General features: G+C 46.4%; 1 protein-coding gene across 1 annotated transcript; it reads right to left on the reverse strand.

The window, feature by feature from the left end:
* Positions 1–1,581: 1,581 nt before the first annotated feature.
* DMBX1 (diencephalon/mesencephalon homeobox 1) lies at positions 1,582–13,435 on the reverse strand. Its single transcript, XM_027894875.1, has 5 exons — positions 13,361–13,435; positions 8,901–9,066; positions 4,865–5,043; positions 3,327–3,681; positions 1,582–2,865 (listed from the first exon to the last, which is right to left on the reverse strand). Exons 2-5 carry the CDS (start codon positions 9,052–9,054, stop codon positions 2,465–2,467), a joined length of 1,089 nt encoding a protein of 362 aa, XP_027750676.1. The 5' UTR covers positions 9,055–9,066; positions 13,361–13,435; the 3' UTR covers positions 1,582–2,464.
* Positions 13,436–21,335: the final 7,900 nt, after the last annotated feature.

Here is a 21,335-nt window from a genome sequence, read left to right on the forward strand (position 1 = left end):
GGTCTTGTCTCCCTCCAGGAGATCATGGCAAATCTAATGCTGGATCAAGCGAGCTTATCTCCTTCTCTCCCTGTCCTCACCTTGGAGAAGCAGGTCATAAATCCACGTGTTTTGACCTTCCCATGGCAGATACCGTGGTATCCATCATGAACCTATGGAAAGGCTGTATCTGCCCTGATCTGAGCTGACACCACCCTTTCCATCCCTATGGGCAGAGAAGAGATGACTGTCTTACCTGGGATGGTCCAAAACCAACTATGACCCTCTGTTGTCTGCCTGAAATACCCACTGGCATGAGCTGCAACCTCCTGGGCATCTCTTACTACTTTCATAAGAGCTGAAGTCCAGATCTGCTCTCACACCCAATTGCCCCATTTGTTCGCTGGCACCACAGAACAACAGCAGAAGGGGCATTAAGTTAAATTTGTGTTTGCTCTGCTCTGGTAAAGCAACTCCACAGAGGTGCAGAGGGACAGAAAAAAATATAGGTAAATAGAGCCTTTTGAGGAAGGAGGAGAGAAATTAAAGCTTTGTTCGGGTGCCCCTGGTTTGGGTGACAGGCTACAAGAAACAAAAGCTGGGACTTTCAAAGGATTTTTTTGGACAGAGTAAATGTGCTTTGGTGGTTTTAATTTATTCAGGCTCCTTTGAAAGCAGCAGCCAAAAATCTGCTTCCTACAAATACATTTGGTTTTGGCAAAGCGGAGAATTCTGCCGGTCACAGGGGCTGATTTGACACAGTCAGGAAAACTGAAGCAAGAGAGAAAAGCCCCAAACTGAAGTGTCTGGCACAACAGAAATATTTAAGGAAGATGCTCCATTTTCCTTGGAAGTTGATGCAGCTGATGAGCTGCCCCCTCCGAAGATCTGCTCTTGCTGCAACTTTATGAGGGATAAAACACTATTTCCCATCAAACCTGGCTATTCTTACACCTCTATTTGCAGGAGTTAAATGCTTTCTCAAGGGGCATTAGTGTAGCTGAAAACACTCTTTCCCTCCATGTTTAAATAGGTAATTTGACCCCTGGCTGCTGCCCCAGCAAGGTGGGAGCAAGAGGAGCCAGAGGCTCTGGGTCTACACTTCTGGTTAAATCATCTGGTTTGGCAAAAAAAAAAAAAAAAAAAAAAAAAAAAGATTTGAGATGACAGAAACATTCCTTCTCAACAAGGAAAACCACCCAAGGGTGAATGATGGGCAATTTCAATGAACTAAAACTGAAAGTGTTCAATGAGGTAATTTTGAAGCTGGTGAATTTTGGTTACTTGCAAACCCTGCATTTTTGGCAAGTTCATCTATCCCCCCTCAGGTTCAAAGAGAATATAAAGTCCCTGCTTACACCTGCTCTGCCTCCAGCAGTTCAGCATTTTTCACTTGTTACATTTTCACTTGATAACCAGTTTTGAACTGAGAGCTTGAGGATAGAACTTGGTGATCAGAGATTTTTTTTTCTAGACACAGCTTGTGTTAATCAAGTTTTTGTCAAAGAACCATATAATTCGTGGTGTATGAACACACCAGGAGTTCATACACAGTTTTTATTATTCTCTATTGTCAAAGTTAGACCAAAATACTCTCCAAAAAGAAAACCCCAAAATTTGTGAATAGAGTTTACACTTCACTGCAGATCAATGAGGAAACAATGTAGATCAAAAATAACCCTGTGAATTTGGCCTTTATTTTCTCCCAGCCAGCAGCATTTAGCCAATATTTTGTCCTCTTTAAACAAGTGCTATTAAAAAGTAAACAAAGAATGCTTGCCTTATAGGAAGTGCTTAAACAGGAAATTCACCTTCAGATCATTTCCCAGCTGTTATAAAATTAGCTTTAGCAGAGAAGGGAGAAGTGGAGTGGTGAAGTGCACAATCATTTCTCTTCCTCAGAAACACCTTTAGGATGCTGACCCAAGAAGAGCAACTAGCTACCAGCTGAGGTTGGGAGGGTGGCTGATTGTAACTTTGACACTAGCTACTAAAACTGAGAAGGAAGGGGGAATAAAAACAAAAGAGGTCACAGTTCCGTAACACTGACAGTAACACGCAGGTGATGGGTGCTGTCAACATTATAAACTATATACAAGACAAAGCAGGGCTCTTTCTTTCCCCAGAGAACGCAACAACAACAAAAAAAAGGTGAATTATAACACAGTTGGCACCTTATCTTGGGGATGAGGAGAGGGGGCTCCTCCTGAACATTACAGGCTTAACTCATGGCAGTCCAGAGGACAGTTCATCTGTCTAAACATAAATCCTCTCCCCCTTCCTCCTTAAATACTTAGCGAAGACCAGGCCATTGGCAATGTCTGATGCAATCGTGGTGCTAACGAGACGTTAATAAATGCAAAGTCTTCCCCCGAAAGGGAGCAACCTAGCTCCAGGAAGAGATGGGGGGCGCGTGGGGAGTGACATGCCTAGTGCCAACCTCTGGTGCACCTTCTCGTGGGGGCAGCGGTGGCTGCCCTGGCAGTCAGTTGGGCAGGGTGTCGAGCCCGAGGGACGCGGCGTGCTGCTTCGCCCGGAGCCTCAGGTTCTCAATACTCGTCGTTTTACTGTTCAGGCTCGGAAGGGAGCTGGAGGCCTGCAGGATGGGTGAGGACCAGACCTGCTGAGCGTGGGAGAGCGACTGGTAGTAGGACTGACAGTGCAGAGAGCTCAGTGGCGCCATGTTGACGTTCATGCCCAAGTAGGGCATGGCAGACGGTGTCCCCATTTCAAAGGAGGAGTAATGGACCAAGTTGTTGGTGGCTGCCATGTGCTGGCGGAATTGCTCCTGCAGGCGGAAGAGGCTCAGGGGCGAGGAGGAGTAGGAGTGAGTCTGAGCCAGGCCACTGCTGGATGACGGCGTCACAGTCGCGCTGATGGGGGACTCTGCAGCAGGAGACAGAGGGGATGGGGGTTATTCCTACAGGCTGGATGCAGGTGCTGATTTGCACCCCATTACAGCTGGGACAGCAGCATGGGCTTCTCTCTTGCACTGGAGGGCAAGTGAGAGGGGTTGTGACAGCTCATGAGAGCTAAACATGCATCTGTTCCATACTTGGCACCTTACAGTATAGAAATGGGGCTGAGCTCTTTGCTATGGCTTTCCTGATGCTGCTGGGCACTGTTCTCCCCAGGATCTAACCTGAGCAGAAGGTCTTTGCTCTTTCTGCAATAGACATCATACCCTCTGTGGGTTCTCTTTAGTGCTGAGGACAAGAAGACAGGTGTGGGCAGCCTACCTGTGAGCACCCACACCACAGAGAATGCAGGGTTATATCCAACCACCAGCACTCCCCTTGGAAACACCAGGTCCTGACACCAACCCCTATGAAGATGCTGCCCCTCACCTGCTTTCGGGCTCGCTCTCTTGCAGTTCAAAGCCTTGCTGTCCACACCAGGGCTCTTGTCCACTTTAGCCTCATCCAAGGTGCTCTTAAACTCCTCCTCTCTGTCGGTCTGGTCCTCCGGTGCCGACTCGCTGGCCGACTGCTCCGACAGGGTGAGGTTAAGGTCTGTGCCAACCTCGCTGGGGAGGCTCTGGACCTTCTCAGTGTCTGGTGTGGTAGCCTGGGTCTCCAGCACAGGCGGTTCCGTCTTGCCCTCACTGTGGCTCCCTTCACAGTCCTTCTGCTTCTGCAGCTGCTCTTTCTGCAGGCTCCGCTGCTTCTTCCGGAATTTGGCTCTCCGGTTCTTGAACCAGACCTTCAGTGCCACAAACAAACAGCAAGTGAGAAAAAGCAGTAAGAATCCTGCTTGGTGCCAAATTCAGCATTATTTACCCTGGGAGTTCCAGGGGAGCCCCAAGTAATGAGGTACTGCGAGCCCGCTGTGCCCAAAGGTCATTCCACTTTGCTGGACCTTGGAGCTCTACTGTTTTCAGTGCATCTACAAATGACACATCAAACATATTAAAAAAAAAAAAAAATATCCAGCCTCTATGTTGATTCTTTAAGGCACTCCATTGCTGGTGGTTTTTTTGATTTTGTTTTTATTTTTCCTAAATTTGTTAGGCAGTTGCAACCAAAAAGAATGTGTTGGAGCTGTAATGTCTGATGACATTACACTGGCTTGCACTCTGTTAGTTTCTAAACCCATAAGTGGTGCCAACTCTTGAAGTAAATCACAGGCATAGGCTGTTATCTGGGAACTGAATGTAGGGAAGGAGGAGAGAATCCTTACATTTTTTTAACCTAAATCAGTAGACATGGATTAGAAGAAATGTATTTGCAAATTTTGTTAGTGTTATTTGGTTAGTTAGATAAGGAACTACACATTTTTTAGAACAAAATGTCTTGATATTTATATAAAAGAACTATTTTTTCCTACTTCTTTTTCTCTTTAGAGTGAATTTGTCTATTTGTCTTTTAAAGCCCAGCAATGCAAGAACCTCCCCACCAGCAGGTTATGAACTAGCACATTGCACTAGTTGAAACTGAAAAAACCAAAACCAAACAAAAACGAAAACCAAACCCAAACCTTGGCCTGAGATGTTACAAATATTGACACTGGTGGAAAAGAGCAGCTGGAATTACTTGGGTCTCTACTCTTCTGAGAAAGCCAGAAAAGCCTTGCAAATAAATTAGTAGACTTCTATTGCTGTTTCTAAAATTTCCCCCAAAGAAATGTGAAAGAACAAATGAAAACCAGTGTACACTTCAGACAATCCTAAATTTAAAAAATGTGTATGTGGATTAAATGTTTCTTTAACAGATGTACGAATTTGGATGATTTTAGACTCCCTGCCCCCACCTTTGACAACTTTACTGCCCAAAATCTTTGGTTGCAGTGGAAGAACCTTGAAAGGTCAAGAGAGCTGTCGGCCCTCTGGGAACCCCAAAGTATTCTTTTAAACATCCCCACTCACAAACCCACAAAATAGCAGTACCTGGACTCTGGCTTCAGGTAGGTTTGTGCACATAGCCAGCCGCTCTCTCATCACCACATCTGGGTAGTGAGTTTTCTGGAAGGTCTTCTCCAGAGCCTCCAGCTGTTGGGCAGTGAAAGCCGTGCGACTCCGCCTTTGTTTGCGGTGCTGGGATCCATAACGTGCCTCCAAAATGATGTCTTGAAATGTACAGCCGTTGGAAGACAAGAAAAGTGGCCAATTTAATTATTGGAATTTGTATGCTGACAGCTGAACAAAGCACTGGCTAACATCAGACGAAACTACAAAAGGTGGTTTTTTCTTGCTTTAGAGCTAATAAGACACATGCACACATTTTGCTGGATAATTGAGGTGTTTGAGGAGATGAAACCATGGCAGGGGGGTTGGAACTAGATGATGTTTGAGGTCCCTTCCAACCCAAACCGTTTTATGAGTCTGAGATTCTAGAAGTCTGTTCTGGAGAGGGAACCTCTTTCTATGACAGCTGTGGAAACTGCTGAGACTCCGGTGCTAAATTTGGTTGAAATAAGTCAGTCTGCTCCAACATCAGTGAGGCAGGACATGCAGATGCCCCGACTCTACCGTGGTCTAAGACTCAATCATTAAGAAATACAACTAAAAACAATGTGGGAAGATTCCCCATAGCGTTTCTTTAATGTCTCACATGTAGCTCACTGTAGTATTCAAGGCATGATACTGGAGAGCTGTTCTGGGCTCCAGTTCAGCAAAGCATTTAAGCTCATGTGCTTGTGTTCATTTAGCTTGAAAGCACGTTCTTTGCTGAGCACGGACACTCTCCAGCATCTGGGGTGGAAACACCAGCCAGAACCACGTCCAGCCCCACTGACTGCAAGCCCAGAGCTCGTGTGCTGAGCTCTTCTCAGCGGAGCATCTACTCACAAGGTCTGACTTTGCAAACTGTGCTTGGAAAATTGAGGGCAGAGAAGAAATTCAGACTGGGGAAAATCTGAGGCCAAGAGTAAAGGGCTTATTATTTTACCAGAGGCGTTATTATTGCACAACAGTTAGTGGGAGTAGAAAGATCTTAAATCAATGAAAATAAGTTACTTGAAAATGAAAAAAACCCACCCTTTATTATGCAAGTTGGGACATGCTGTGCTACAGCCTTGGAATGAAATAATCTGGCGAGAGAGGTTTGCTCTCAAAAAGGAAATGCAGAAAGAGCAGTGTCTGGTATCATTTTTAATTCAGTTAAGAATGTGACTTCCAGTAGAAGAGAGGAATGAGCATACAAGAAAACAAGCTAACAGGGAGAAAAGTTGGCATTGTCATACGCAGGGCCAGATGAAGGCTCTGGCTTGCTGTTTACTTGCACTTTTGTCACGAGCATCGTGACATGAATCTAAACAATAAAACAAAACCTGCTGTCAGGCCAGCCCCAGCACCACACAGCCAGGTTCCAGATATGCTGGCTAACGAGCGTAGCAAATCAGCTTTGCACCACTCAAACATTCCTCTTCCAAAATTTCCAGCTGTTTCATTCTCGGTCAGCATTTGCAGTGCCTTTTTGGGGGATTGCCAAAGCTGTGTGGTTTTGGCAGCCTGGCAAAGATGTGATCAGGCTAAAGGTCTTCAACAATATAGTGTTGGTTGCATACAAGGGACTTTTGTGTTCGAGGTGTCCGAGCAGCTCGGGGAGTTCAAACGCCGGTGGTGGCTGCCTCTTTGGAGGCACAGGGACCATCCTTGATGCATTCAGGCACAGCTCACAGTGCGGCCAGGCAAGGAGAAGGGATGTTGCAAGATGAGAAGTGAAATTGAAGCTGCCCCAAAACATTTTAAAAGGCTAACGTTTGTGTTTCAAGTAGGCGAAAATAGGAGAAAGGGCACTGGTTAAACACCCTACCTGCAGGCTGGAATATTCCCGAATTTCTGGAGTAGAGGTTAGACCTACCAGCTCCCCAGAGGCAGCAGCTCATGCATTAAGTTTGGCCACTCCAACGAGAGCCAACCAGCAATTATTTTAATGTTTTAACTATGTTTTCAGGCTTTGTGCGAGAAGGGGAATATAAATTGCAGGTGAGGTTTTGCAGTTACAATCAGAAACCTCTGTTTTCTGACTTAAGGTCATTTGCTTTTGTGCTGCTTTATTCTGACTGTCCCTGGAAGGCAAATGAGATCTATAACCTGCACTGAAAGATATTCAGAAGTAACAGAATGTGCGGCAGCTGCAAAGGAAACAGCTCGTAGGTATATAATGCCTACCCTGCCAATGATAAGCAGACAAGGGGACTGTGGGATTTAATTTGGAAAGTCTTCCAGGTGGGTTATTAATTTTAAAGATAAGAGGTCAGGAAAGCAATTGAATCTCCCAGTTAAGAATTTGAGAATAGATTTTTTTTTTTTTTATCTTCCTCTGCTTTACCCTATCTAGGGTCAAAGACATTACTCTAAAAGATACAGGTGATCACAAAAATCTTTCCAGAGATCCTTGCAGCTGGAAAGGGGCACCTTGAGACCCAAGGTCTGCAAGGCACATTGCAGAGTTCAGGGCCATCTGCTCCCATCTGATCACCTATATACTGAAAAGGTGAGAGAACAAAGGGATGGACGACCAGCATAAGGAAAGTGCCCACCTGTCATCATTCTGCAGCCCAGAAGTCGAGCCAGGATTAGAGTCCAGGTCTTCTTAATTCCACCTTGGTTGTTTATTGATGAGGCCAGTGACTCCCTGCCCTGCCCTGTGCTGCCCCAGAGGTCCCACAGCCATAGGGTGGTCTGAGGGATCACTGATCTGAGGAGGTCACTATTGACAGCTGCATAAGGTAACATTGCTGGCCTGAAGGTTTGACAGTCAGCTGTGGTTCACTGATCTGAGGAGTCTGAGACCTTTATTATCATGCCTTTGTGGACCACTCGCCTGGGAGGTGACCTTCCTGAAACTTGTGCATCCTTATTTTGGTTTAGGCCCTTATTTGTTAAATTTAGGTCACTGAAGTTTTCTGAATAGATAATTTTTTTCACCTACTCTAGACTAGGAGTCACTCTACATCTTCTTTTTTTTTTTCCCTACATCTTTCCCCCTCCACCCCCGTTTTGTTATCAGACAACTAGAAAGCTGTCTTAGAACAGAGGCATATTTTCAGACAGTCAGGGAAGACTATTCCATTCTGATCCAAATCATAAAATCCTATCTGGACTTTGCACTTCCTTCTAATGACAGCACTGATTCAGTGAAGTTACAGTCATGGCTGAACACAGAAATCCAGCTCAGATGCTCTGGACCAGCAGCTCCTGTCCCACTGTCCCACCATCGACAGCGCTGTGTAAATAACACAGTCTGGGTAAAGTCACACAGACTTGACAGGAGCCTAAAAGGCTCTTTTATGGAAGGCAGCAGGACCTGCATGAAAGTGTGACCCCAGCCAAGGTCTAGGATCCCCAGGAAGAAACAGATCAAGGGGAAACCCAAAGAAGATCCAAATGAAGATTGTTTGGCAGAGGCAAAGAGCAGCTTGTAGGGCAGAAGTGGAAAATACCTGCTTGAAGGGACAACATGGATAAACAAGCTATGGCCTGGGAGGGCAGGAGATGCCTGTCAGGGGATGCAAGAGCTGGACCCCTCGATGGGGGAGTCCAATTCACTGCTTGCTCATGTTTGTTGTGCTCTTATTTACTAACAAGAAAGAAAAATTTTCCGCTGTTTTCTGTCCCCTTACTAAAACACATTTTGGTGTCTTTTTAATTCTCTCTTTTCGATTCCATGTAGTGGGGCCATTCCCATCTCACCCCTCAGAGATCCCAGCCATCAGAGGCCAGTCTGCAGCAAGGTGCAGTGGCCCTCTGACAGCGAGCCCTGCAGGGCAAGTGTCCCCTGCAGAGCTTGGCCACACGGCCAGCGCAGAGGAGCACACCGTACCAGCTGGCTGTGTCACACACCAGCTCACAAAGAAGAGTTTCCCTCAATGCAAGCAGCAAGAGTTTTGTGGTTTTGGTTTGCTAGGGTTTTTTGGTTTTGTTTTTTTTTTTTTTTTAATTCCCCCACGGAACAGCAAAAGCCATGAGTTGTTCTTACCAGCCAGTCTCTCTGCCAGGGTGAGGGCGTGCACCGAGGGCCGGTAGTCGGGGGCGTGCTGGGCCTGCTGGGCTGCCTGCTGGTGGAGGTTGTACATGGCGCTCAGCGAGTTCATGGCGTGCAGGGAGTAGCCGTTCACTCCATAGTGCTGCATGGTGACATAAACCTGAAAAAAACATCAGCCAGGGGGAGAAAGGGGCTTAGGGATGTGCTGTCCAAGCGTCCTGGTGTCTCAGCAGAGCTTTGGGAATGCTGAGCTCAAAATTAAGCTGCTGCGTGCAAAGCTCATGTCCAGCCTCTTAACTCCAACAGGTTATGGGACAGCAATCAAAATACTTCCTATCCTAACGAGTCTGGTTTCCAAGCTTAAAGCCTGACTATATCCCACTCCAGATATGCTTATCAAAAGATGGGAAATATTTTTTATGCACCACGATAAAATTTAGCATGTTACTGTGACTTCTAATGAATTGACTCAGCTCTACCCCAGGACTAGCTGGGATTTTGTCCCTATCATTGCTTACAGTTTGTAATCCCATTGCTGTAATATCAAATAATCTTTCCTATCTGAACCCACTCATGTGTAATTTGCTTCCATTCATTTTTCTTAAGGTTCTTCTTAAGAAAACACAAATGATACAGAAAAGAAAAGGAAAAAAAAAAAAAAAGCATGTGGTGTAAAAGAAAATAAATCTGTAGCGTAATAGCACACCAAAAATGTTATGGTTAAAGAGGGAATAAGGTTTGCAATAAATACTGACATTTCATAGCTCAATAGCAAGGAAATTATTTCAGAAAACTAATGGCTTTTTTTTTTTTTTTCCTAGCGTGGGCTCTGCATGAAACTTCAAGCTCTTTTTCCTTACAGACCATCTGTAAAACTGAGCTAATATTGATCTCAAAAGCCGAGCGATGCTTCATTCATCCCTGTTGTAAATGACTGAGGGCCTCCAGGATGCCGTTTCTGCAGTTTGTAAGACATCAGAAAGGAAGTTGTGAAACATTAGCCACAAAATAAATTTTTTAAACCACCATCTACATCAGCAAGTCATCATCTGGAAAGTCAGTGGAATGAATGAACGTTCAGAGAAAGAGGGTTCAGCTGGACTAACTTAAGGAAAGCAGACATCTTTTCTAGGCAGCCTCTTAGAAAACAATTTAAACGCTGGAGGGAGGTGGTTCAACACCTGTGGTTGGGTTTCAGGAGAAACCTGATGCTTTGAAGAGCAAAAATCTGGAAGAACAATTATCTGTCATATTTTCTGTACTGAGCAAAGACCTTCATTTTTGCCCATGGAGGACAGACTCAGGGTGAAGAGGGAGAGATGGTAACGATTTGGTCCCACTACTCCTCCTGCTTTGAACTCCTGTTCTCTCCATCTTGATGTAGGAAGCACAAACATGGAGTGACCCTACTTAACATCCACAGACCAAGCTGTAGCTGTTTGAAAAAGCAGTTGAATTTTTTACTATAGGGTCTGGCAGTGACCTGGGGCATCTTGTGACTTCAGCTTCACAAGCATCTCTCTGTCAGGGTGCCCGGGATGGGAGGAGGGAAGCCATGCAGCTGGAGTTTGGTCAAACTCTCTGCCAGCTCAGGGATGACCCTTGTTGCTCTGGGATGTTTTTGGTGTTTTTTTGACTGAGGGATTTGGGGGAATCAGTGTGGGTTTTGCTTTTGGGATTTTCTCCTCAAAGAGGCTGCAGTAAATATAAATCCGTAATTCAGGAGTCTAGCACTCAACCTCATTCCTGTTCCCCAAGTCCTTTGTGCTCCGCCACTGCATCATTTCAGCAACTGAGTGCACTGTTGGAGGGTGACAGATCCAGGTATGGTTACACCACAAAGATCTGATACACACCCTGATGTCTTTCATCTGCTTTGTGTCTACTTATTTGCCCACTCTGGATTCACTCCCCTTATCCTAAGATGTAAAAATGGACATTTTTTGTTCAGATGCCGACCTAACACAAAAATGCTCTAACACAGCTTAGGGAAGATGTAGGTAGTGCCAAAATTGTTTGCTGGTTCTCTGATCAAGGTGAGGGACTTTACCTGCCAATAGATTTTTGCCGTTTGTATTTCTTTTCCCCACGAACCACACTGGGTTCACAGTGAAATTATAGCTGTGATATTCCTTTCCAGGACTGCACAGCTTTGCTGCTGGTGGCATATCTTAAGGGACAGGAGCATGTCCAAGTGCCATGTCCCCTTGACATGGCCACAGAGAACATCTCCCATCACCTGGGGAAGACTTGTAGGTCTGTGACCCGGACACTACTCTGGGTGGTTTCAGTGCCATCTGTGTCACAGCCTCACCCCACCCTTGGTGTGGTTCATTTCCAAAGAGCATCATCCCACCCCAGCCTGCAGCAGAGCAGTGCCAGCACGCACCGAGCTGGCTCAGAGGGCAGCAGTGCCCAGCCAGTCCCCCTCGTCAGCAAGTCCGCCGCAGCCGGGTGGAAAGTTGCTCCCTGCCTCTCTTTCAGAGAGCAGGACTGGCTTTTCTGGCCAGCACAGGCAGCAAAACAGAGATTTGCGACTTCATTCTGCCTCCTCCCCTCCCACCCCCTAACTTGTGAACCAGCTGGCTGGTTCCACCAGCTTTGGCCAGCGGGGTGGAGGTCTCAAAGCTTATTAAGTTCCTGCGTGTTTCGTGAAAACCATTTGAGGACACAGAACCTATTAACTGCCCTGGGCTGCTGCCAGACCTCTGTCCTTAATAGATGCAGGAGAAGCCACACCGGGGCTCAGCCTTGCCAGAAGATACTTGGGAGGCCAAGTGTCTTTGACTCCCAACTCACAGAAATGCCTGTTTTTCTTTTCTAATCCCCCTTGCATGCCGTCGGTTGTGTAGCAAGCTGGCACATTAAAGGAAAAATGAAAGGGGGAGAGGAGGGGAATTTTCCCATACTGTTCAGTCTTCCAAGGGCACTGCCAATGGTGTTGTGTCTGGAGCTCAGTGTTTCCACTGAAACACTTTCTCCAGGAATGTTTCAACTTATTTGATTGTTAAAAGGTGATTTTATGTGTGTACATGTCTCTGAACAAACTCTTCTGGGTGGCCTAGGAGAAAGCACACCAAAAAATAAAAAAAAGGAAAAGAAAACGGACTTCTTTAGGATGGACTCAGGACAGGAGTCAATGCCCATCACAGCTTTGGTGGTAACAACCTGGTACAATGCAATGCAGACAACAGGCATAACTTCCTACTCACTTGTGCAGCAAATGTATCATCCCAGATTCAGTATAAAAAAAATGAGGGAATTTACTGAGTGAGACCGTTCAGCCTAGTAAGCAAAGTTAACTGAGACCACAAACAGCTCCTGTTTAACTGTCAGCTCCGAGCTCACTCCAACCCCAATAAATTAAATATTTAAAAGACATCATGCAGCAATTTTTTTTAATGGAGAAAGCCATTCATCAAGCCACCGCTGTGTTTCACAAGCTGTCGAATAGTGCTTACACTGGTTAAAATAATCTTTATATTTCATTAAGCAACCAAATAAGCTGATCCCTTCCCACTGGCTGTATAGATGGTTTTAATTTTCAAAATCTGCAAATGCATCTTTTATGTCTCTGGGTGGCTGGAGGGCCTTGGGAACAGCCACAGATGGGAGGAGGATGAGAGCAAAGTTTGAACTCCTGCTTTGTGGGAGAGAATGGGCTTGAGTGGTCAGTAAGCTGGGAGGGTAATGTGGGGCTCATCCTGGAAGAAAAGGGGGATGCCTCTTTCCGCTTTTGTGCATTAGCGATCATTGAAAGGTTGGGAGCAGTGGAGAAATGAGATGGGAGCTGAGGAAAGGTGCAGGAAAACAATAGATGAGAGAAAAATACCCCTGCCAAGAGCCTGGGGGCTGATCCTGCAGCGCTTGCTCAGCACAGGGGTCTGGATCCTGCCATGCAGTGCCTGGGGCTGGTACCTCCTGGGGAAGGTGGTTTCCTTCTCTGGCCCTGAGGGGCCATGCATCAGTGACTCCCCCATCCTCAGCATCACAAGACTTGCTCTCTCCCAGCTGCCCACATTTCACAGCTCCAGGCTGTGAGGTCTCCCCGCCGTGCCCTGTGCCAGACCCTGCTGGAGTTCCCCCTCCTTCTGCCTTGGCAATCCTGGCATTGCTACCTCAGTCCCAAAATTCTCCAACGGTTTTTTGCCTCTCACTTGTATTTTCACTATGGAAGACTCATGGATGCTGTGCCTATTTTTCATCTCAAGTCTGCAGATCTCTCAGACTGCAGGGGCTGTGTCCTTCTAAGATCCAGCCTCACAGAGAGGACATGAGATTCCCCTTAGCTTTAGCTGCTGCTGGCTATGAGAAGTCCAGGTTTTCCCATTCCCTGCACTGCTTTGAGACCAGGCAATGTAGGTCTCTGCCCATCCCAGACTAACTTGGAGAGCAGATCACTCCTTATTCAGCCGCTGCTGTGCAATCTAATGCAAAACAATTTGCACATTTACCAGCCAGGAACAGGAACCCTGTTATCCCAGAGCAGACTGGGATACCTCCAACCAACAACGTGGTTCCCATCCATCCCTTCCCAACACCGGCCTCGGACGCCTCTGGTTCCCACGAATTCGTACAGCACAAGAGTGGTGCAATTTATTGTGCACCACTTAACAGTGGGGCATGCAGGGGAGATCTGGCCCTGGGTTTTAACATTATCAGCTTTAGCTTCTCAATTTTTCTACTTCCTGAGTATCCCTGTTTAACTGGTACCTAGTTTTGTATAATTTTTCATGTAATTCTGTCCTGAGAGAAGACGCGAAGAGGGACGCATTCATTTCCTCACCAGGTGAAAACTCCTGCTCTGAATGGCTTGTGTGTGTGTGGAACTGAGACAGATCTGGGAACAATAAAACATCTTTTAAAAATGACATACTGAAGTTATTTGAAAAGTACCTTGCAACAAATCATCCATATTTCCTCTTCTGTCAGGAGCAAAAAAAAACCCCCACCAAAACAAAACCACAGAATTCACTCTGGAACTGTATTAAGCAGATCCAAGAATTTGAGATCAGGACCATTTTCTGCTCACTCTTGTCCTCATTTCACTACCTTACTCCCCCCATCAAAACATCATCAGTCCGTACCTGGCTTCACCTGCCAGCCACACACAGAGTCTTCAGGAAAATTACAGAACTGACACAACTCATTGATGGAGAAATGGATCTATCCCTGCAGCCTGCAAACTCAAGTGTCACTTGTGCTGGCCTGTGTCAGTGTGTGTCAGTGCTGGTGAGCTTTTCCCTGTCCTGATCTGTCCCAAATAAAGGCATCCCCAGCAGATCCCTGTGCCAGCACTGCTCTGAAAGAAAAGAGTTTTAAATTGAGACAGTGGATTTGAATTTGCTCCCCAAAACTATATTGAGTTGAGATGGAGGGATTTTCTTCAAAAGCTTGTCCTGGCCAGTTTCCCCAGGTAGAAGCAAAAAAAAATGCCCGGGAAAAGACATTTACCCTTCTCAAGCAAACTGTTGGGTGAGATGAGTTTGAGGCTGAAAGTAGGACTTAAAGCTTTGCAGGGGCTTTGGACCATTTCTCTTTTCCCTTCAGCTGGTCCCTCCAAATAATGAGTCATCCCAACCTCAGAGAAGTACTGAGACTACATTCATTGATCTACACAAGATGCTCAGGTGCCATCACGAAGAATAGGGCAATAAAAACCTGCAAATTAAGAATACTGAATTTTTCCTAGAGAACTCAATGAGAAGAAGACACCAGAGTCTGTTTTAACCTGGTGGACACTGTGGGATGTTGTTACATTATCACCTCATCAAAGCTGTCCCAATACTGGGGACGTTGGTGATGGTGGGGTGGGGGGTGTATGAGGCCCTCTTTGTGTGGGAAATAAGATAATAACCAACCTGTTATAAATCAAGTTTTGTTCCTCACGTGAGATTACCGAATGTCTAAGGAAACAATTTCACCTTTCTAGTGGATGAAATATAAATAATTTGAAATACTGCAACACATCACAGTTTCTCATTCAAACGTCAAAGTCTGAGAGCAACATGCTCCATAAAAATAGGCTTCCAAAGGACTTTTCTTGTAACTGAAATAAAGGAATTGAGAACAGCTCTCAAAAACATTCCCAGGGCTTCACATTTCTGATCCTCCTGCAATATTTTTACACCCGTGTAAATCCCTGGATTTAAATGGTGTTAATTTCTTACCGTGGGCAGAGATCTTAATTGGACAAGATCTGCTTAAACAAGTCATAACTCTCCAAAAGCAAAACCTGACCAATTGCACCAATTCCTGCGGATCACATTCAGCCATAACCAGTGACCTTGGTATAAATAAAGAGAGCTTTTTCTTAAAACCTGGAGGATTGCTAGCAGCTGAAATTTGAAAATACTTCCATTTAGGGAGAGCATCACAGTTTTGGGGTAGACTTTGTCAAATAATTGCCTCTGTTGAGGCTCTGCTGCTGATGAGCACAGCAACTGTATTTACAATGCTCATCTACTTGTGGTGGAAACATAATAGGATGCTTGTGAGTTTTATAAAACAAACCTCAGAGCATCCTGCTGAGACAAGGAAGTTTTATTGTAGGACTCTAAAAACTCTGACATCAGGTTGTGGGCAGCTGAGACAGCAGGCCCTGGCTCACAGAGGTGACTCTCATCAGCTGCTGTGATTTTTATTTAAGGCTTTAGTGATATCATCGTTTGTCCCCAAAAGGCCCAAATAACAGAACTGAGTGATTGATTAGATGGTTCCTGGCAAAAGACTTTCCAGTGCCTCTGTTTGCAGAGGCAATCTTCAGAGGGGCAGGCTCACTATGTCCAAAGTAAAATGAAGACATCCTGAAAGTCTCTGCTTTTGAGTGAAGGATAAGTTTTAGGGCTTGGAGCCCAGCAATTTGCTGTGTCGAGCCAGAAGTGGCATCACTGAACATCACTGTGGTGCTAAATCTTTTGCTTGTCATAATTTACACAAGATAATCAGTGATTACAGATCAAACCAGGAAAAATCTCCATTCCTTCCTTCCTTCAGAGCAGCACTCAAGCCTCAGGAAAAGCTTAGAATTTATACTGAAGTGAAGCATTTTCCTGGTTAAATAAGAAAAGCTCTTAATATGAGCATCACTGACTCTAGTTTCTCATCTCATTCTGCTTCCAGCTCAGTCAGTAGCAGCAGGAAAAAAAAACAAAAACGAAAACAAACAAACAAAAAACCCACATGCATTTAAGATTTCTTATGATTAATAGCACAGTGGAAACTGAACCCTACAACCCAACACTGCTGCTGCACACTCCACATCCATGGCTGCGAAATGCAGCAGCATCCCACTGCAGCCAGGCTCACACATACCTGTGCTGCCCACCTGCTCACACCTCTCCAGACCTTACGGCATCTCTGCCTCTGGACTGCCCTGGCTTCAGGACCTGGAGTACCCTTAAAGCCTCTGCAATCGAACTACTGAATTCACAGACAGCTTAAAGGGTTTATCTTGGGTGTTTATATGAAAAAAATACTTTTCCCCGCCCCACCCCTTCCAAAACAAGCATGTTTCTGGCTTAGCTGTATTTCCACCCGGTTTGTCTGGCTCAGACCTTCCCCTCACTTCTGTGAAAGTGCCTTTGCTTGAGAAGCATCATTTTGTTTTCCCTAACGCTGGCAAAGCGAATTTTCCAAACCAGATTTCTCAAACCTGCCCTTCCCCAGGGCTGCTGGCAGCATGAGGGTGGCTCGCTGCTTTCTCTCTGCCCCCAAAACAGCTTTTGCCTGCAGCACATTTGACTGCAGATTGCTTCCAGGAGCGAACTGACCGGCTTGAAGGCAGCTGTGTGGGGCTGCTGCTGGGGCTTCAGGAATCTCCACTGTCCCTGGAAGATGGGGCAATGTCCTGGAGGATTTTACCCATGGCACAGTCCCACCAAAATATGTTTTAAACCTGTGACGTTTAGTGACAATGACCTCTGTCTGTCCTGAGCACCACAACCATGACGCTGATCTTACAGTGAGCCCTGACAAGGGAGATCAGACACTGCAAGAAGCGCCTGCAGCCCTGACAGATAAGCTTTGTAAAGATTTGCTGAAGCAGTTAAAGACATTCCTAGTTCTGCTCCTGCTGTTCTCAGGTGCTACAAGCCTGGAAGCCAGGCTGGCAGCATGAGGCACTCCCAGTGCAATACCTGAGCCGAGGTGCTGGGCTCCAAGGGCAGCAACTGGAACGAGGCATGGAGGGAGGTTGATTTCTCCACCCACCATCACTGCTCCTCAAGTAAAAAGTTGGAGCTGTAGTTTGGGGTGTTAAGCTGAGAGCAGTTGCTCCCCTCCTGCAAGGTTTTTGTGAAACGCGCAAACGTGGTTTGTGCTGCTCTCTTGGAGTTTAACCCAGCTGGCACAAAACTACTTTCCTAGGTGCTCTTTCACCTGGTTAGCTGAAAAGCTGTGAGGCTGTGACAACCAAGTGCAATTCTGCTTGAAGGCGATTTGGGGAAATATAAAGAACAAGCAAATTTTGAAGGCAGCAGAAGTTGAGAACGTGAACCCGGGATGTCTCTGTGAGCTCAGCTACATCCTGGCTCTGCCCCTGAAGATGGTTTTTACACCACTCAAAACAACAGTCACAAAACACATGGTGGCAACTGCTTCTGCTCAGACTAAAATCATCTATAAGACAAAATAACAGACAAGTCCTAACTCAGTCAAAAAGAAGAAAAATAAATTCTGAAAACAGCTCCAGCAAGCCATACAATTGCAAGGTACTTCTAATAACTTAGAAGTATTAAAGTAATACCAGAAATTTTAAGTTTTCCTTCAAGTGATAGCACTCATTGTCATCCTGCCCCTTAAAAAAAAAGCCTTTTGAATTCAGTGGCTTTTACAAGGTGGGGCTGGGGTGGGAGGGAAGACTCGTGTCACCTTAAAACAGGGCCAGGAACTGGAGTCAGCAGCAGTGGTGCCAGGGGCTGGGGAGCACCACGGGTGCATGTAATGCTTCCTTTCCTGTAAGCATTTGGATCCATACACCGAATTAAGTGTGGCTGCCAAGGTAAGCAATGTATTTTGGCCACCAGCAGGTGATCTGTGCTTTAAAGAGCTGTGGGCTGTAAGGCAGGCAGAGCAGCTGAATGTCTGCTGGGTTTTGAAGGGAGATGTGGAGTCCTTCAGCAGAGGCATGTTTACCCACCTTGGGCTAAGGGCTGCTGCCTACTCGCTCCCTCCCTGGTGCTGAGGACATCAGCTTCCCACAGCTTTTTGGAGGGAACATTTTCTGCCCACCAAAATCCATCCGCTGGTCTGCCACAGTGCAACTGTTACTCTTTCTTTGGAAGGTCCTAATGGAGTCCCCAAGTGTCACCCCATCCCACTTTCAGCTTTAGAGCCGCACTTCTCAAGTCAAAATTTGCTCTGGCCATACAGAGGCTACAGTTGGTCCTAAGAGAACTGTGCCAGCAGCTACCAGGAAGAAATTACATTTGTTTTGTCTTCTACCTACAACTCTTGGCTGTAAACACCCATTTCCCATCCTTTGGAGAACTCCTGGTCCATCCTGCTCCCAGCTCTGTTCCCAGCCCCTCTCAGAGACACTCTCCTTCCCAGGAGCTATATCTGCACCAGACCTGCTTTAAAAAACATGAGGAATCTGATCCAAAACCTAATGAAGTCAAAAGGGGGAGGAAAAAAAATAAAAAAATAAATCAATTTTGTTAGCTCTTAAAAGTGGAACAAACTGGTGGGAAAAGTCCCAGGGTTTGGCTGACCCAGTGCACCACAAATTAATTCCTGAATATTTAGTTACATTTACACATTCTGCACCCTCTTCACAGCAAGCATGTTTTGATGGAAATTCCCTCAAAGTAGCTTAGCTTATCAGTAGCTGCATAGGTTTGGAAAATTTTGGATTTACTGAATCCATGTTCTTCAGCATTTTCCCTACTCCTGTGTTTCTCCAAATGAAACGAGGTAGCTATAAATGTTCTGTTCAGATGCAAGTGGTGGAAATCAGCACTCAACCTTTTGAAAGGATTTAAACCCAGCTGACATTTGTCAGTGCCTCAGCAGATGCGTTTCCAACTTGACGAGCTAAATTTTGGGATGCCACTGAAAAATCACTGGAGTCTTAGAAAACAGGGACTACTTCTAGATAAAGGGTTTACCCACAGCATCACCAGTAAAATCAGTAGGTAGCCACATCATGAGAACTGGACCTTCTCTGCACCTTTTTTTTGGCAGGGCTGGCTGTGACAATGAGGCAGGAGAAAGAAACTGTTCACTCTGACTTCTTTTCACGCAGTTTTCCTCTTTCTCTGCAAAAAGTCCTTTTGAAGGATAAAGACACAGAGAACGAAACCCACTGCAGTCACTGCCTGTACAACTATACTGTGCAAAACTTGCCTGGCCAGCTTGCCCCCTCCTCTCTGATCTGTGGGAAGCTCCTTTGGCTCCGTTTCTTTGGTGCAGGTTAGTGACAGTGGCACTGAGGAGAAGCAACATCTGCAGCAGCGCCCTTAAAAAGCTGTGCTTTCTCATATGGCAATAAGATCACTGCAGGAGCCTCCTCATATGCCTTAGCATGAGGAGAATCTCCCATTCAGGCATCAAGATCTCTCTAAATTAGCAGGAAAAGCTGGAAAGCTGATCTAAACTGGTTTTCTGTGTACTAGTGGTACAGTTTTAGGTGTATTTCTGGGTGGAGTACGTTGGTGTAATTTAATACAACCTCACATCAGTCATGGGGTAACTCAGGGTTGAAGTCATTCTTACCCTTTCAGGAATTTTGTGGCCATTACAGCTCTTAGTTAGAATGGAAAAGCCGAACTTAGAAACATGATCCGAAAGCCAAAGGGTTGTAGGTCCAAGTCTCTCCCAGCTGGGGCAAGCAAGGAAGAAGGATTGAGTTGCATCAACTTACTCATGGGTGAAAAGTGAACATGGAAGGAAAAAGCTAAACAATCAGCATGCCAGTTCTGAGATGTGGTTAAGAGAAACACAGGGCAGTGAGAAGCTGCAAATTCACTCTCTGCCCGCCACTGCACAGGGAGGGTGGGCCAGGGAGGGCGTAAAACCTCTCCTCCTCAGGAGGAGCCACATCCTAGGACAGGCCGGAGGATAGTCCCGTCTGCACTAGGGCACACCTTGGGGCTCAGCCTTTGCCCCTCATCGAGAACACAACTCGTATTCTGTAAGTGGGTGAGGAACCCAACAGGCCCAGTCGTCCACGGCTTGGAAACTCAGGAAGGGGAGTTAAAAAAAAAAAAAAAAAAGGCAGTAGGTATTGCTTGAAAAGCTGAGGAATGTAGGTACTGAAGGTTACCCCTGCAGCCCGGTTAGCTAAATCCCGGGCAAGCTGGGAAGTGGTCGGCGGCTCCCGCAGCCGGAGGACGGTCCCACCCGAGCCATCTACGAGCAGATTTCGCTTCGCATTTGCTTTGTGTTCCGTGCAGAGGTGAGGGAGAGAGAAGGGGGAAAAAAACCCCCAACCAACCAACCCTCCAGCCTTGCCTTTGGGGAAGCGGGAGGCTACTTCAGACAAAACTGTTATCCATTAACATCCAATTATCACTTGGTCCAAGCCATTAATTATAAATCAGCCTCCTAATTGGGATAATTAGCTCTCCGCTACTTAATGTAGTATGACTGATGCGTTTGGAAAGAAGGTAATCAGTCCATTTGTTTAGCGTTAGGAGAACAAATCCAACTCTCATGGTTTAATTTCAGCCGCAGCCTTCCCACCCATCCCACCCCCCTCCCGGCCCACCATCAGCATTCAAAGCTCATTGCAGCTCCATTAATTGTTTGGGAATCACGGCGGGGATGGGCACACGCATCTCCGCGGGGCTTTCGAGAGGGCAGCCCCCGGCCCAGGGATGCGAGCGGACTCGCCACTCCCTAGAGGGGGAATCGCTGGGATTTTGGAAAGGGGGTTAATTAGAGGGGATGGGTTTGAACCTGAGCACGACCCACATCTACAGTCGCTCCGGAGGAGCGAGGGGCTCCACGTCCCGCGACCCCCCGCATCCTCTCGCCTCCAAGGCCGAGCCTCCCTTCTAGAAAACCATTTCGGGGAGAGCCGAAAAACTTTCCTTTTTATTTTTTTTCCTCTCTCCTTTCCCCCACTTCCCCTGGATGTCTCATTAATGCCGGCTGCTCGGCGAGCCGCCGATAGCTGCGGGACATGATTAGATATTTATTACTGTCATTTACATGGAAAACTTGAGCTAACCAAGTGGAACTGGAGGGGGCCGCCGGAGGGGACGGGATGAGGCGGAGCGGGGACATTTCTTTTTCCCCGGCGCTGAAAGCGGAGCCGGAATGCGGGACACAGCCGGAGCGCGGCCGGCTGGAGCAGAGAGTGCGGGAGAAACCCCGCAAAGCGCCCATCCAGAGACAGGAGGACTGGGCCGAGCCTTTCCCGGGTCTCGAGCTTCGGTACCACTTCACTCCGCCCGCATTTCGTTTCGAAAAGGATCGGGCAGC

Source organism: Empidonax traillii, unplaced genomic scaffold (genome assembly GCF_003031625.1).
Source record: "Empidonax traillii isolate 1590-97213 ecotype Southwest subspecies unplaced genomic scaffold, ASM303162v1 scaffold15:size5535645, whole genome shotgun sequence".
Taxonomy (NCBI): Eukaryota; Metazoa; Chordata; class Aves; order Passeriformes; family Tyrannidae; genus Empidonax; species Empidonax traillii.

Bases quoted from the DNA above. Each gene is read 5' to 3' on its own strand.
- DMBX1 (XM_027894875.1), bottom strand. From the start codon at position 9,054: ATGCAGCACTATGGAGTGAACGGCTACTCCCTGCACGCCATGAACTCG. The intron at 5,044-8,900 runs GTAAGAACAACT...GTACATTTCAAG, and splicing joins CCTGGCAGAGAGACTGGCTG to ACATCATTTTGGAGGCACGT. The intron at 2,866-3,326 runs GTGAGGGGCAGC...CTCCTGCTGCAG, and splicing joins GAGAGCGAGCCCGAAAGCAG to AGTCCCCCATCAGCGCGACT.